The sequence below is a fragment of the Nansenia antarctica genome (genome assembly GCF_963989245.1).
Source record: "Nansenia antarctica genome assembly, chromosome: 5".
Lineage (NCBI taxonomy): Eukaryota > Metazoa > Chordata > Actinopteri > Argentiniformes > Microstomatidae > Nansenia > Nansenia antarctica.
In genome coordinates this window covers 48,621,513-48,638,655 of record NC_137690.1, presented here as the reverse complement: position 1 = coordinate 48,638,655, position 17,143 = coordinate 48,621,513, and the positions used below count along the sequence as shown (strand labels likewise).

The following is a 17,143-nucleotide window of genomic DNA, read 5'->3' as shown; positions in this document are numbered from 1 at the left end:
ATAGCCTGTTAATCTATTGCTCCTGTGTCCATACATTTTTTTTGCTAATTTGTGCGTATCCAAAACGATCCAAACGTGTGTCGAAAAGTACAATACAGTCATTATTATTATTATTATACACATATTTTTGTTATGTGGGGTTAATTGTTGACGTAGACTTAAAGTTGTCATTTGATGCAGACCCTTTAAAGTAGTTTTAAAATGTCTATTTACGTAAATGCAATGTTAAAAGTCTAATATTGATGGAACGTAAACTTTCTACCTAAATTGATGCTTAGACACAAAAAAATAACTTTGACCTGTTCTAGAGAGAATAGCTAGGCTATATCACTAGCAAATCTAGACTTTTTGTTAAAACATGGAACCAACTAAAACATTTAGCAGACTATAACAAAAAACTGTCAAATCCGAGGAATGTAATGCCATAATACAAGCTCTTAAAATGTTACGTAATTTCTATAAACCCCAAAAGTTCCCTTGATGTAATGGGTCTGTAATGGGCAGCGACCTAGCCTACAATATGAGGCGGTGATGGGGGGAAGGTGTCATCCGAGCAAAGGTGTTTCTGAGCAAATTATAATGTATCATAATATAGACAATGTTAATGTACCATCTTCTCCAAGCTACAGATATACAGATGAGATTACACGAAATTAAAGTTAGATTCAGTTTAAAAGTGCATTTCACACACATGATAAAAACACATAAAGCACATAAAGCAACGGTGGAAGATGTGACAAATGGTATGCTATTTAATTAATCAGATCAAATAACATAGACAGAAAGTGTAATAGCCATAACACATAGGCTATCAAATACATTTGAATAGATGCATAAATGTGGACAATTGTTTTGCAAATACGACTGCATGTGCCATTCCAAACGTTTGAGATTAATCGTCATTGAGCTTGAAATTGACAGTGGTTTCAGTTTTGATTCCTCCAATAGGGCCTATACGAATTATTTAGGAACATGTTGACCAACTGAAAATGAGCAGGGTGGTTGTGAGTTAGACTGTAAACAAATACACATCCACGATTTCCCCCACTTCAACCCACCCAAATACTAGGGCTAGGTGGTGAAAACCTGAAGTGGGTCATTAGACTGTTAGAACCCCATTGTTAACAAATGTGTGGGAGAAGGTGAAGGGGAATTTAATGTTGCAAAACACGTTTTGCGCACTACGCACAATTTACCATGCTGCCATGAAGTCGAGGCATGGGAGAGAATTTGTCCAGCCTATCTACTTTTCTATCCAGTCACAAGCCCACTGAACCCCAAATCCTTAAACCTATGTTACATGAAATTCCTAACTTTATTCAGTAGGCCTTATCCATTGGTTGCGTTATCAAAGCTGACTTTCGATCATGTAAAATTTTCCCCTGCTTCTCTTCGCTGTTCCATACTACGCAATATGAGAGAATGCATCATGACTACAATAACTGTATGAAAGAAGATTTGAAAAAGTTTAAAACAAGTTGGGCCCCGTAAGATAACTTGATATTTAAACAATGTCCACTCTTCCTGACCCAGTAATTCATGACCTGATCTGCTAATCAACTTTGTTTGGCCAAATATAGGAGATATTGTGTCATTCGTGCAAAAAGTTAATCTATCTAGCAAGCTTTGATACAATGAAGAAACAGAAACCTCAGCACTGTCAGTCATTTCTACCACAGAACGATCTTTTCAAACATCCCTCACAGCTCTTGCCTTCACCTGGTGGTGGCTTTCGGCATCACTTCACACATCTTCAAAACTACTATCTGCCGCAGCGGCATTGAGGTAGCCCACCTTGCGATGACAACATGCATATGTTAAACAGTGACCTACTGTGGGTCTTGTTGGAAAGGATAACTGATTGACCATGTTACTCACACACTCACTTACACATTACAAGTGATCTGTGATTCTGGTTACTCATAACCTTTTACTGTGGGCCTACTTTCCCATGATATGTTTCTTGGTGTTCTGCTCTGGCCTACATAAAATGATAAAACACTTAGGAGCAAATATGCACAGGATCAATCCAAAGCTAGAAGCTATGATGGCGAATATCTCCACAGCTACAGTGAACTTCCCAGGAGAGCTGACATAAGCTGGGATAAAGGTGATCCAGACTGCACAGAATATGAGCATGCTGAAGGTGATGAATTTGGCTTCATTGAAGTTATCAGGCAGCTTCCGAGCCAGAAAAGCAAGCACGAAGCACAAGAGAGCCAGGAGTCCTATATACCCCAACACAGCCCAGAAGCCTACAGCTGAGCCTAAAGCGCATTCTAGAATGATCCTCTCCTTGTAAGTGGTCAGGTTTTTAATGGGGAAAGGGGGTGACAGAACCAACCACAGGGTGCATATCAAAGCTTGGACAAACGTGAAGGACATAACTGTAAGTCTCTGCTGTGGAGGGCCAAACCATTTCATGACATTACTGCCTGGTAGTGTAGCCCTGAAGGCCATCAACACCACTATTGTTTTCCCCAGAACACAAGAGATACAGAGGACGAAGGTGATCCCAAACGCTGTGTGACGCAGCATACAGGACCACTCAGAGGGCCGGCCAATGAAGGTAAGAGAACACAGGAAACACAACATCAACGAGAAGAGCAGAAGGAAGCTCAGCTCTGAGTTGTTGGCCCGCACAATGGCCGACGCCCGGTGATGGTAGAACACGGTTGCTGTGGCGACCGCCAGGCAGGCCCCAGTCACTGAACAAGTGACCAGGATAATTCCGAGGACCTCGTGAAAAGATAGGAACTCCACAGGTTTGGGGAGGCACAGATTTCTTTGGCCGTTGGGCCAAAACTCCCCAGGGCAGGAGAGACAGTCTGGAGAGTCTGAAGGGGGTGGGGCGGGGACGACGACAAGAGAGAAAATACTGGTTAACTACAGTTGACACTTAATAAATGTAACTGCTAGTTGATGGTTAATTTGTTGAGAACAGGGGACTATATTGAAATGATGTAATAGCGCAACAACCCTCTACAATTGTACAATATCAAACAAGTTTAGTGGCCCTTATGGTGTAGGTTTGGGTCAGAGCAGAGTGGTTAAATTACAATTCAGTAAAACCTTAATCTCATAGTACCATTACCTGTGATGTTATTGATCTCTCCCTCTGCACATGGTATACAGTCATAACAGCAGACAGGCTTTCCTTTCTGCACAGCCTTACGAGTACCTGGGGGACAGCTCTCACTGCACACAGACACAGGCACCTGATACACACAGGCACACAGGCAGGCACACACACACACACACACACACACACACACACACACACACACACACACAAGTAAATTGACAGGCTGCTCGGGAGGATGGAAGAATAATTCAGTCCAACCACAACATTTAACCATAAATCCTTATAGCATTGCATTCGTGACTCCCTGACCCTTCTAGCATTGCAATAGTAATTAGTTACTACAGTACTTCCTACTACCTGTGTGCTCCCCTCAGCCCATGAGATGTTGCTCCTCATTACGAATTCCTGGCCAGGTGGCAGAGACGCATCATACTGGCCCACTGTCACAAACTCCAAGTGCCCGCTGTCACCCATCTTCTGCCAGTTCACCAGTTCATAGGTCGCCACTGGGTCCCCGTTGGCATCGAATGAGACCTCGTACCCATTACGAGTGAAATTCACTATTCTCAGCTTTTCCAGAACCTGGATGGAGGGGAGAGAGTGAGGAGAAGAAGTTGAGTGTGTGAGAGAGAAATAATGGGGAAGAGAAGCGTAATGAGAGGAGAGAGGGAACAGTGGAAGATCATCCGTTAAAGATGTCTTAATTTTTTTATACTGCAAGCCTGATATGAGAGGCATGAGGTTCTTTGCTCCACAAGGAGTCAAAATGAATGTCACTTATACTTTGTGTTTAGAGTGGCCTACTCAATTGCACTAACCTGCTGTGGTTTCACGTTGATGGGTCTGTCACAGCGCACAGCGGAGGTCGTCCCCTCATCACACACAATGCTGTGAATGGCGTGCGCTATGGCGTAGACGGCTTTATACACCATGTTAGTGATGCGCAGCTGAGACGTGTCTGTGTACGGGTTCTGCAGCTGCTGCATGTCCTCAGTCCCATCACACTCCCTCTGGTCTGTGCCCTCCGCTAGAGAGATGGACAGACGGACAGATGAACAGATAGACGGACAGACAAATGGGCCGGACAGACCGACAAGCAGACAGGCAGGCAAACAGACAGACAGACGGACAGACAGTTGGATAGAGGGACAGACAGACAGACAGACAGACACAGACAGACAGACAGACGGATGGACCGACGGACGGATGGATGGACAGACAGACGGATGGACAGACATCAAACACAACTTACTCAGTTGTATTCCCACATTTACAACAGCATACTTCAATGGATCCCATGACCAACCGTCAGAATCACATGATCTCACCGTTCCCCAACCGGCATCCGAATGAGCCCTCCCAGAACTCTGTGAGCAGCGGCGAGCCAATCGCCTTCGCGGGGGAGAGGTCCAGGAGGAAGTCCCTTAGCCCCGGAATAACGGAGCCCTCGATGGCAAAGCCGATGGCGCCGGAGCAGAAGCCGAACCGCAGCAAATCCGATTGGGTGACCCAGGACTCGCTACCGATCCACTGTTTGACTGGCGGGGGCTGACGGTCCAACTCCTCAAACAGCAACTGCATCTCTCCTGGGGCTGCGAACGCAACCACTACCTTGGCTGTGGACCTGAGTAGTAATGTGATGATGTATTAATACCTAATATTAATATGAATGCCTTGCTACACTCTTATAAAGGGCCGCCATATAGGGGACCGAGGGGGGGTCATGAAAAGAAAGTGCAGCCCCCTCCCCAATGTCAAAAGTATGTTTGCATGACCCTCCCCTTGTATGAATCCATTACCCTCCCCGTTAATTGAAACTCAAAATAATGATGTTGACCACAGTAACAAAGTAGTGACAAAGTAGGCCTACATCATGAGATCAGGGGCACAGCACAGAGATGCTGTCTGATGATGTGAATAGGGTGGGGGTGACTGGGGGTGATTATCCATTGACAGGAATTGTTTTGATTGATAACATATAGACAGTGCTCTATATGTAAGAAAATAAATAAATGGATGGATGACATGACCTATCATTGGGTTTTGTTTAGTTATATTTGATGAACACATCATAAGTATCACAGCCCTCCCCCTTCAACTCCATCATCACTTAAACACAAGCAAACAGTTTAATATAAAATATATACGTGTAATATATAAGGGAAACAAATAATAATGTGATATCTTATCCAAAAAGTTACACCTGCGGATGACGTCTGCCACCCTCTTCACTCTGCTGCGCGGGTGCGTCCGGTAGAATGACTCCGAGTACTCCACACAGATGCCCTCCTTGCGCGCCGCTTGGAGGAACGCCGCCATCCCGTTATTACCGTAGTCAGAGTCGGACCGGACTGCCCCGATCCAGGTCCAGCCAAAGTTTTTCACGAGCCTGGCCAGACCAGCAGCCTGAAACTGGTCGCTAGGAATGGTTCTGAAGAAGGTTGGATACTGCTGCTTGTCACTCAGACACGCACAGGTGGCGAAGTGACTGACCTAAAAAACAACGGCACAATCGAGATTATCAAATATGCCATATTTGACTAATTTTCGTCTAAACAGCAGAAACAAAATTAAACTGAAATTAGAAATAAGATGATCAGATGCAAAATCAGGATTTTACACATACTACACATACCCAGATAAAGTAAACAATAATCAAATTAATAATCAAATTAAAGCAGAATTCGGGCCCATTAGTAGAGGATAACACATTATGGTTGCGTTCGTAAATTTGTTCTGAGCGCCGGAGCGCACACTGGGTCGATGTCTGAGACCAAGTAATTTGATTGGCCAAGATCCATTCCTTGAGTGCTGATCAGATTCCAGAGCGAATTTACGAACGCAGCCTAAGAGTTTACCTGTGGAATGGCGAAAGGCCCGATGACCCGTGACATACTGATGGACGGCGTGGAGCCAGACTCGCCGACTATAGCCGTTACCGTGGCCGACTGCGAGCATCTTTCGCCTGTGTAAAACGTCGGCTCCAGGCCGTTGGCCAACTGGAAAGCCACTTTCACGGCCACGGGAACGGAGGAGCACGAGTCGTGAATCCGGTAACCGAGTGTGACGTCGGGGAGAAGCTCCGAGCTGTTGTTTATCTCCTCAATGGCGAAAACCATGGCGCGGGCAAAGCGCAGCTCGCGGGAATCTATACTGAGCACAGACAGAAAGACATGTGATGTTACATATCCTATGAGTGGAAATTATGTAGAAATGTAGTGGTTTCTAAAAACCGTTGTATTTAATGTAAGCCATTGATCAAATATAAGCCATGATTCAGCTGCAACACTTTCATACAGTACAAACTTACACAGACACAAAAAGACCCTCTTCCTCTCACTAACCTCCCTGTGCAGCTTAGGGGCTCAGGCAGGCTAGTGTAATTGTGCTCCACGGTGTGCGTGTAGTAGTGGATGGAGAAAACCCCCCCCATCACAAAGTCTCCGTCCTGGTAGAATGCAGGGGGGCGAGGGGTGCCCTGGAGCCTACATCTAACAGACTCCATCCCAGACCTCAGCCCAGACCAGGACCCGTCCATGGCAGATCCACCAGCTACCAGAGCCAGATGCAGTGTGCACAGACCCAGAGCCAAACTTGGAGCCAGACAAGGAACTGCAGAGACCCTCATCACCAAGAGGTGTGTTGAGGTTAACACACACACACGCACAGAGAGAGTGCAGTTCACATTGGTCAGGATGCCTCCCCATCACTGTGTTATATACCTGCTCTGACCCTGTCCTCTGGGATGCCGGTGTGTGCACTGTGGCCCCAGGTACATCAAGGAGGGTGGGTAGCAGTTCATGTCTTGCATGCCATTCAGAGACATATTGCATATACCACATCACTTCTTCTCTCTTAAAATGAGGGTTTTTATCAAAACAAATTATCACTCTGTTTATAACTCTTCAATGTGGTTTGGCAGCTTGTGCTCAAATCCAATTCTGTGTAATTACAAATACACAATTTCTTACGTTTTAAGAAATGACTAAATAATAAAATAACAAACATTAAAATATAATATAATATATTATAAATATGTTATAATTGTATTTATTATAATAAATAAAATAAAATTGTGGGCTCATGCTGGAGTCTAATGGCCAGCGAATTACAATACAGGGCTGCAGTGGGGGAAGTTGAGCAAATGTGTCATCAACTGTGGGCTGAGGTCACAGCTATCTTCAGCCTCAATCCCACTGAAACCCCAAATCCTTACTCCTATCTCGCATGAAAATTCTCAATATATATATTTATACCTAACTTTATTGTGTAATGTACTTGTACGAATCATTTAATCTTTCTGATTTCCAATGTCCTAATCCAAATCCATTGAGTTTTATTATAGGACACTGAAAAGGCACAGATCAGTAGGCCTGAGTAATTCACTAGTAGGTAGCTTGTGGGGTTTACAGGGCATAGATTATAGAAAGTTGATATCCAAATTGCTTAAATAAGTAAAATATGAAGTCACTAAATCAACAAAATATTTTATTGAACTTATTTCCAAGAAGCTGTTTTAAGTTAAAAGACAATGAGTATACATTTGAACAGATTTCATCCAGATAAATCATGAATTTGTCTATTTTTTCCCCATCAAATAGTGTTTAGTGTTCTTCTCCGGCTTCAGTAGAATGATGTAACATTTTGGAGCAAACAGACAGAACAGCAACCCAAAGCTGGAGGCCAGAATAGCGAAGATCTCCACTGCTACAGTGAACTTCCCAGGAGAGCTGACATAAGCTGGGATGAAGGCCAGCCACACGGCACAGAAGATCAGCATGCTGAAGGTGATGAACTTGGCCTCATTGAAGTTACCAGGCAACTTGCGGGCCAGAAAAGCCAGGACAAAGCACATGCATGCCAGGAAGCCGATGTATCCCAGAACGCACCAGAAAGCCAGGTTGGAACCCACGCTGCACTCTAGAATGATCTTGGAGCGTTGGTAATGGGTGTTCTTGTTAGGGAAGGGAGGTGCAGCAATGAGCCAGGCTGCACAGATCAGCACCTGAACCAGGGTGCAGCTGAAGATGATGACCCTCTGCTGCTTGGGCCCCAGCCACTTCATAATGTTGTTTCCAGGCCTGGTGGCAGTGAAGGCAGCCAGGACCACCAGAGTCTTGCCCAGGATGCAGGAGATGCAAAGTGAGAAGGTGATGCTGAATGCGGTGTGACGTAGCATGCAGGACCAGGAAGTGGGCTTCCCGATGAACACCAGCGCACACAGGAAGCACAGAGTCAGGGTGAGCAGGATGAAGAAGCTCAGCTCTGAGTTGTTGATGCGGACGATGGGAGTGTTCCGGTTATGGAGGAAGATCGCCAGGACGGTGGCGGTGAGACAAGCGCCCACTACAGCAATCACCGTCAGGACTATCCCCATTGCATCATGGGACAGGAACTCCACCACCTTGGGGATACAAGCTGTTCCTTCTGCGTTTGACCAGAAGTCCTCAGGACAGGGCGAACAGTCTATGGAATCTAGAATAGAGAGCGGAATAGAGAGAGACGGAGGGTGAGTTGAAGAGATACACAGACAGAGAAAAAGAGAGTTTCTGAACTTAAGTTACAGTATATACAGGAGAGAAGTGACATCGTAGCAGTATTATCAGTTAAAATATACATTTCAAATATATACAATTCAAACCTGTCTCATTACTAATCTTGCCGCTGTCACATGGTATACAATCAAAGCAGCACAGAGGCTCCAAAGGACGGACAGCCTTCCTGAACCCTGGAGTACAGCTGGCACTGCACACGGACTCCAGCACCTGAACAACACAGAGACACAACAGGCTTCCAGTACTCCAGTATCATATGGTGATGAGGTGAACATTTACGTGTGTTCACATGACTAACAACCAGGTTACCAGGTTGGGGGACGTTACAATGTCACTTCCATTAAAAGAGACTTGTTGCATTACAATGTTACTTACTGTGGAAAATAACTTGTTACATTACTTTTGCGTTACCAAAACCAAAACCGGTCTCTGAAGATGCTTTGCACATGTTGGTTATTCTAATGACCAGTAGAGGGAGCACACCACCTTTGAATGGCTTGACTCTGACTGATCAATACTGACATGTTGAGAAAGAAAAATAAATGAACTTGAAAAGCTTTTAAAACATGTGCTGTTTTGTCCTATGTTATTATGTTTGATCATGTGATTTTATTTGTACTTTTACTAATGTAAGGTGATCTTGGATGTCCAGAAAGGCACAGATCAAATCTAATGTATTATTATTATTATTATTATTATGATTATTATTCTTTTTAAAATTATTATTATTAAGAGGGGAGACATTCTATAATTGACACACTCTGATCTCACAACCACAACCCCAGTTATTGTATTTCATCAAATCCAAACTGTTCCATTCACCTAACTTACCTCCACCTCACCCTACAGAACTTCAACAGTTGGCATCTGATGAAGGTAAATACACAGTGTGAGCAGCTTGCCTCGCTTCGATGCCCCGCCCATACTATCGCCTCTTCCTGGATCACCAGCTCCTTCCCAGCATCCTTTGTTCCATCGAACATGCCCACGTTGACAAACTCGATGTTCCCGTCTGTCCCCCTCTGCCAGTTGATGATGTCATAGTACGGAATGGAATCCCCTTTCAGGTCGAACTTCACTTTCTGCCCAGAGATGGTGAAGGCCACTTCCTGGAGATAGTGCTGGAGCTTTAAAAAAAGAATGGATTTTTAAATAATGTCTTTTCAACTGTGGACTAAATCATGTAATCGCTGGTTATACATTGTACCTGCCAAGGGTGAATGTTGCTGCTGTGAGCACAGGAGTTGTCTTGGAAGGGCCCACTCCCTGGTTGGCATTCAAGGAGGTTGTGTAGGGAGTGTGCTATGGCGTATACAGCCTTATATACATTATAGGCCACTCTGGGGCTGGACGTGTTCATATAAGACGAATGCTGCTTCAGTAGCGTTTCCTGTCCTGAACAGGGGGGCAGTGAAGGGCTGGAGGGGGACGGGGAGGGAGAACAGCCATACAGGGCCCCCCACAGCTCCTGGACCAGGGAGTTAGTGGGGTAGCTCTCGGGGTCCACCGTTCGCAGGTAGTCCCCGAGCCCCGGAATCTGACCCTGTCTGATGCCGAAGCCAATGGTGCCCCCCAGATAGGGGTAATACTCGCTCCGCGTGAACAGGGAGGCGGTCACCCAAGCTTCACTGGCCACCCACTGGATCCCTGTGATGTTCTGTTCCATGTAGTCCCTCAGGAAGGGCGTCAGCTCCCCTTCGGCAGAGAACACCACCACGACCTTCGCACTGGAGGTACGCATCACCTGTGGGGAGAACAAGGGGGAGGGGGGGGAAGGGAGAGGCAAGACAATTAGTGTAACACGATTGGTGTCAGGGACATGGGGACAGACAATAGGCAGAAGTTAAAGAAAATAAGAATGGATAAGTAAGAGGGTTTGAGGGAAAAACGGGAGGGATACAGTATAGTTGTGTATTGTATACAGTATACACACAGTATACAGTATTTTTTATACATATTCCCCCTATGGGACAGATTCATATAATGTTGATATTGAGCACTCATGTTTAGTATTTGGTCAACAATCTGCCTCTGAAGTCTGACCTCATTATAATTCACTATCAGAAATGTCTGTACCTGCATTATCTCCAGGGCTTTGTGTTGGTTGTAGAGCAGTGGGATCATCTCCTGGTAGGCCACACACACACCTGTACCCCTCAGCTCCCTCAGCAGACCCTGCAGGGCGAAGCGCCCGTACGCATGGTCCCCGCGCACCACCCCCACCCACCTCCAGCCAAACCGGAGCAGCAGCTGGGCTAGAGCCTTCACCTGGAATTAGATAAACAATCACAGTAATTTCACAGTGTACAGTAAGTGTACGTCTGAGTGTGTGCGTGTGTGTGTTAACAATGTTTTATTGAATGTTTTTAGCAAAGTCAATCGAACATTAAAACAAAAAGACAAGCACAGTCATAGTAATGGGAAATCCCATACAGGAAGGGATACAATACCACTCAGGGCAAGAGGTACAGGCAACTACAGGTTTTCTCAGTACTCAAAGACACTACATTCCATGGAGAGAACAATAATAGATAGATACATACAACATAAAACAAAAGCACAGTCAGTAAAAACAACAAATATTTTAAAAATATGCAACAACAAATATTTTTTTTTTTAAAAGCAAGTTTAAAAAGATGGGTTTTGAGGGTTTGTTTGACAGAGGGGTGCTGCAATGGAGAAAGCACGGTCCCCACAGATCTGGTATTTAGTCCTGGTGATGGGGACAAGGAGGTTGGCATCAGCTGACCGGAGACTGCGGTAGGGTGTTGTTGTGTGGGTGTATCGGACATATATCACACAGTAGTATAGGAACAAACAGGGTACTTTATTTCTCTTCTTCACTCAACACGGAACTACCTTCTTCTTCTGTTCATACATAGTACGTATCACGTAACGCAACAGCGCCCTCTATGGTCATCCTATTATAACATATAGGCAAGTGCAGTGTAGGCCTATTGTATGGACACAACAGGTGTGCTGGAGGAGGAGGCCAGAGATGTTGTTGGGTTCCATAAGTTCAAGGATTTTTATGATAACAACCAGGCACATCGGAAGGGGAAGTGCAGCCAGAGTTCTCTAAAGTATCATTAATGTAAAAACCTCAATCTATCTGAGGCAAGCTGATAAGGCCAACCATTCTCTTTTCAAACATCCTTCACAGCTCGTTACCACATTGTGATGGCTTTCTGCAGCACTTCACACCTTGTGTCTGCTGCAGCATTGAGGTAGAGCTCTATCCCCTGTACAGTTTCTGTACTGTAAATAAAAAATACAAAATAAATTCTTCCTTCTTTTAGCATTATGAATGTCAATGGCCCCCGGTTGGAGCATAGATTACTTGTTATTGCTATGACTGGTGGACAGATGATTCACTTACTTAGTCAAATGTATTTGTTGTAAGTCGCTTTGGAGGCGTTTATATAAACTGTAGAGCAGGGGTCGGCAATTAGGTTTGGCCTCGGGCCAAATTTTTTTTGAGCCACTAGATGGCGGGCCCGAACTTTTTTTTTTTTTTTTTTTTTCCTAACACCAGGGGAGCCACCCCTCCTAAATGTCGTTGTTTGGTACCTGTACTGTAGCAATGACAATAAAGACCATTCATTCATTCCATTAATTCATTCATAAGTAATTGATTGTTAAAAAATGTGACACATTCTAATGCTTTGACTTTTCTTTCGAAAAATGTACACATCGCTAGTCAACTAACACAGCTTGTTTTGTGAGCCTGCTAACAATGTAAAGTAGTGTTGTAGTTAACTAGGTAACAATGTAAAGTAGTGTTGTAGTTAACTAGGTAACAATGTAAAGTAGTGTTCTAGTTAACTAGGTAACAATGTAAAGTAGTGTTGTAGTTAACTAGGTAACAATGTAAAGTAGTGTTGTAGTTAACTAGGTAACAATGTAAAGTAGTGTTGTAGTTAACTAGGTAACAATGTAAAGTAGTGTTCTAGTTAACTAGGTAACAATGTAAAGTAGTGTTCTAGTTAACTAGGTAACAATGTAAAGTAGTGTTGTAGTTAACTAGGTAACAATGTAAAGTAGTGTTGTAGTTAACTAGGTAACAATGTAAAGTAGTGTTGTAGTTAACTAGGTAACAATGTAAAGTAGTGTTGTAGTTAACTAGGTAGCAGTCCAATCCATTACGTTGCAGTATTTTGGCTTGACTAGCAAGTTTGTGTTGTGATTCTCAACAACGTTGAAACGTAGTTTCACCCTTTTCCATAGTTTTGAATAATAAATGTGTGGACTGACGATGTAGCGCAGCCTAGCTTATTCTAATAATTATTTAACATACTTTCATTCTGAATGATTCCCCCCTCCTCCCAGACAAGGTCACATTATTATTGGATTGGTTGTTTGCGTGCCGGGTGAAGTTAGCTAAACATTTAACCTGCTAACTAGCAAGAGAAACATCATGTCACTCTCCAAAGGTGTAAAGAGGAAAGTTGACGGTGAAAACAGGGCATTTAAAGAGGAATGGACAGCGAACTATAATGTTCATCCTACCTGGTTTCATCAACGCAAAGCCGTTGTGAGACTCACATCTTCCGTGCTCACAATGTTCCCTTTCTATACATGCGAGTCGTCCTTTTCCTCAATGAATGTGATAAAGACGCATGAGAGGAATCGATTGATGCAAAAAAAAACTTGAGAACTGCCTGCGGATTAAAGTGACGTCCATATAACCAGATATCAAGCAAATACTGACCGATGGGAGATGCCACTTTTCACATTAAGTGAGTACCAAGCCTGTCGTTATTGTATTTAATAACCTAATTGTATTTTGTATATTTTGAATGAATGGCTCATTGTAATTATTATCCCTAATAGCGTGTTTGCTCTGTCGTTTCAGGAGCATAGGCCTATGCACCACCACCCCTCGCATAAGCGGATTACTTTTCTTTCTTTTCTTTTTTTCACCGATTTTGTTGTCAATGTTTTTCAGAATATTAAACTGAATTTGCTTTGTTACTGTTCATATGTGTGTTGCAGTCACATATACGTAAACATTACGTTTGAATTATTTACTGAGCTGGTGTTATTTTTTTCAAACCACACACGGCTATTTCAGCACTACACGTTGTCCACCTACTTATGATTCACTATGAGGGGTTCAGCGTCAGTGCGCTTCGGTGCACCCCGCTGCCTGATTGTCTGTCCCTGTGTCATTCACTCTCAACATGGATAAAAGTACAATAAGCATTATTCAGGTGGAGGTAGATTCTCTATTCGGACATTATAGGCGCTATATGTGGGACTGTCGGTCGGATATTGTAAAATAAAAAAAATAAGTGGATTCTCCAAATATTCTGCTGGGCCAAATATTATTGGTGATGGGCCAGCAATGGCCCGCGGGCCGCCTATTGCCGACCCCTGCTGTAGAGTATTTGGGTTTGCATCTATTGCTCTAGCATTGTTTATTCTACCTGGCCTGAGTACGTTACGTCACTACGTTATTATGTACCTGTTGGACGTACCTCCCAGCATTCCTATATAGGACGTGACATGCAATGTAACGTTGTCATTACTCCAAGTAAAGAAGCTAGTAAACTACAGTCCGTTTCTCCGTGTTTATTTGAGTAGTCTACTAACCACAGTAGGTACACAACATAAACGTAACTGTAAATGTAGACCATCACTGCAATGTCAGCCTGAACCTATTAACCACTGGGCCATTTTACACAACTAAGCCTATATAAATTAAAGCTATGATAAGTCATACAATAGGCCTACACTCTCCAGAGCAATAATGACAAGAAGGAGCATTACTGTCATTTTCAACCACAAAACCTCACAAAAAAACTAAACTAATTAAATGTTCATATTTTAGTTGTCCGATTTCCTCCATCATAAATACTGATCAGTCTTTTATTAACTCAGCCAGGATGCACTACCTGAGTAATGCAATGACTGAGAAAACAAAAGCTGCTGAACTAATTGTTTCAATATTCAGGGGATCTATAGACTTTGGCACAGTGAGCAGATACAATAAAATGGCACAAAAATCTGTGATCAAACGGCTGGGAAATTAGCTAAAGCGATTTCGCACTTTCAATGGTAGCATGGTTCAGGCCGACCGGCTAATACATCCTTACGTAATTGATGACCTCAATGTCAAACCTTTAAAACAAACAAAAAACCTTTCTAATTCTTTGGTCCGCATATCAGGATCTGATGTAATCTGACTTTTCTATCGAAAAATGTGAATAGATTTCCACGTTGTTCAATCAAAATCAATGACACATCGCTAGTCAACTAACACAGCTTGTTATGTGAGCCTGCTAACAATGTAAAGTAGTGTTATAGTTAACTATGTAGCAGTGGGGATTACTCACCGAATCCATTGCGTTGCAGTATTTTGGTTTGACTAGCGAATTTGTGTTGTGATCCTCAACAATATTGAAACGTAGTTCCGTGTTTCAAAAGAAAAGTTAGAACTTTTTGATTGGTTGCCGATATGAGGACCAAAAGACTAGAACGTGTCACAATGTCATTCTAGGCTCTCACCTGGTAGTCGTCGCTGGGGATCACTCTGAAGAAGGTGGGGTACTTCCTCCGGTCACTGAGGCACGCACACGATGAGAAGTAGCTGATCTGGATCAGAGAGACATGGAAGGGGGTGTTTTAGATGAGAAGTAGCTGATCTGGATCAGAGAGACATGGAAGGGGGTGTTTTAGAGATCACAGTGCTATGGCACACAAAAGTATGCCTACTACCAAGCCCCCTCCACCCCCCAACAGGATGAACATTGCAACTCAGCTTTTCAACACACTGTTTTTGCACATTGTACATATACTGTACAATATTATTGTACCTTGCTCTGTACATATCTACTGCATATATCTTACTGGACATATCTAACCCTTGTCTGTACATATCTCACTGTGTCTCACACTCTGACTTAAAATCTACTCAGAAGTCTAAATGTATCTTGGTCTAAAAAAAAAAATACACCATACTTTAGGCTACTAGAACGAACAAGCCACCATTATGTCCAGTTTACTGGACTTTTTCTTTTGAAACAGATCTTTGAGAGTCACAGCAATTCAGCTATGATTTCCTCCATTCATCCCCCCCCCCTCCATCATAAACACTACTGATCAGTCCCTTAACTCTGTAACTACGGCAACAAGGAGCGTCTTGATCAAAGTCTTGTTGTGACAGAACCTCAAGTCGACACCCCTACCATTGGGATCCTGAAGGGCTCCAAGATGCTGGACACGATGATGGACTGAGCCGAGCCGGACTCTCCGATCACAGCCAGGAGAGGAGAGGCACCAGAGCACATGGGGGAGTGGGCCTGGCCCGGTCCGTTCAGAGTGGCCAGAGCAGCTCTTTGACCCGTCAGAGGATACGCACACGAGTCAAAGATCCGGTAGCCCAGGGAGTGTCTGGGCAGCAGATGCTGACTGTGGTTGATCTCCTCCACTGCCAGCCTCAACGTCTGAGCCCAGCGGAAAGCTCGGGGGTCAAACCTATACACACAGAGAGAATGAACACACACACACACACACATACACATACACACGCAAAACACCGGAGCATGCGCGCACGCACACACATACACACGCACACACACACACACAAACACCAGAGCATGCGTGCATGAACACACACATACACACACAAACACAAGAGCATGCACACATACACGCACACATACACACACACACAAACACCGGAGCATGTGCGCGCACACACACACACACACACACACACACATACACAGACACACACACACACACACAAACACACATACACTCAAAGTAGAACAAGTTAAAACTTTGGAGAGGAGAAAAAACTGTAAGGGAAGACATGGAGAGAGAAGAGAAGAGAAGAGTAAAAAGTGAAAAAGGATTGGAGAGCACTGCTGAGGAGGGTTAACACTGGACATGGTTACGTGACACAGCAAAAGACAACTATCGCCATTTTATGACCAGGTAATGTGTGAGTTCAAAGCTTAACAAGGGGGTTATTATTATTATTATTATTGGCAAAGAGCGAAAACTTACCCATTACATTTGACAGCCTCTGGTCTGTAGGTGCAGTTGAGGTCTGGCATCTCCTGGTTGTAGTGCAGTGGGAAGATCCCCCCAATGACATAGTCCCCCTCAGCCACAAAACCAGGGGCAAAGTGGTTTTGCAGAAAGCATGCTGGGGCTGTGGCTGCGGTGGGAGGGAAGGTGGGGGTGGGGTAAAGGGCAGAGACTGGGTAAAATAGAGGCCACACAAGCAAGAGAGTCATCCTCACACATACCCACCCCCTAACAGAAGGAGAGAGCTTCAGGAGAGCAGTTATGTATCTTCAACTCCTGCCTTTCTGCATCTCATTACTGACATCAGAGGCTCTGTATTGGATAGCAGTTATTGAAATCGTTTTGACCTCATCACCCACGTCGTAATCCCCCAAAGATGATAGACAGCCAAGCAAGTTAATGATTAAATTATTTCAATAACCAGTTTATGTTATTGCATGTCACTGTAGGAAATGGGTAGTTC

General features: G+C 43.9%; 2 protein-coding genes across 2 annotated transcripts; both read right to left on the bottom strand.

The window, feature by feature from the left end:
• Window positions 1-1,941: 1,941 nt before the first annotated feature.
• LOC308156999 (extracellular calcium-sensing receptor-like) lies at window positions 1,942-6,590 on the bottom strand (the record flags this gene model as incomplete). Its single annotated transcript, XM_080530468.1, has 8 exons — window positions 1,942-2,837; window positions 3,095-3,218; window positions 3,443-3,667; window positions 3,904-4,112; window positions 4,414-4,709; window positions 5,289-5,578; window positions 5,944-6,238; window positions 6,430-6,590. The coding sequence occupies 8 exons, from the start codon at window positions 6,588-6,590 to the stop codon at window positions 1,942-1,944; spliced, it is 2,496 nt and encodes an 831-aa protein (XP_080386594.1).
• Window positions 6,591-7,664: 1,074 nt separating this feature from the next.
• On the bottom strand, window positions 7,665-16,970 carry olfcv3 (olfactory receptor C family, v3; the record flags this gene model as incomplete). The annotated part of the gene is made up of 9 exons (XM_080531680.1): window positions 7,665-8,560; window positions 8,727-8,850; window positions 9,543-9,767; window positions 9,848-10,384; window positions 10,717-10,908; window positions 15,151-15,237; window positions 15,831-16,119; window positions 16,657-16,852; window positions 16,961-16,970. 9 exons carry the CDS (start codon window positions 16,968-16,970, stop codon window positions 7,665-7,667), a joined length of 2,556 nt encoding a protein of 851 aa, XP_080387806.1.
• Window positions 16,971-17,143: the final 173 nt, after the last annotated feature.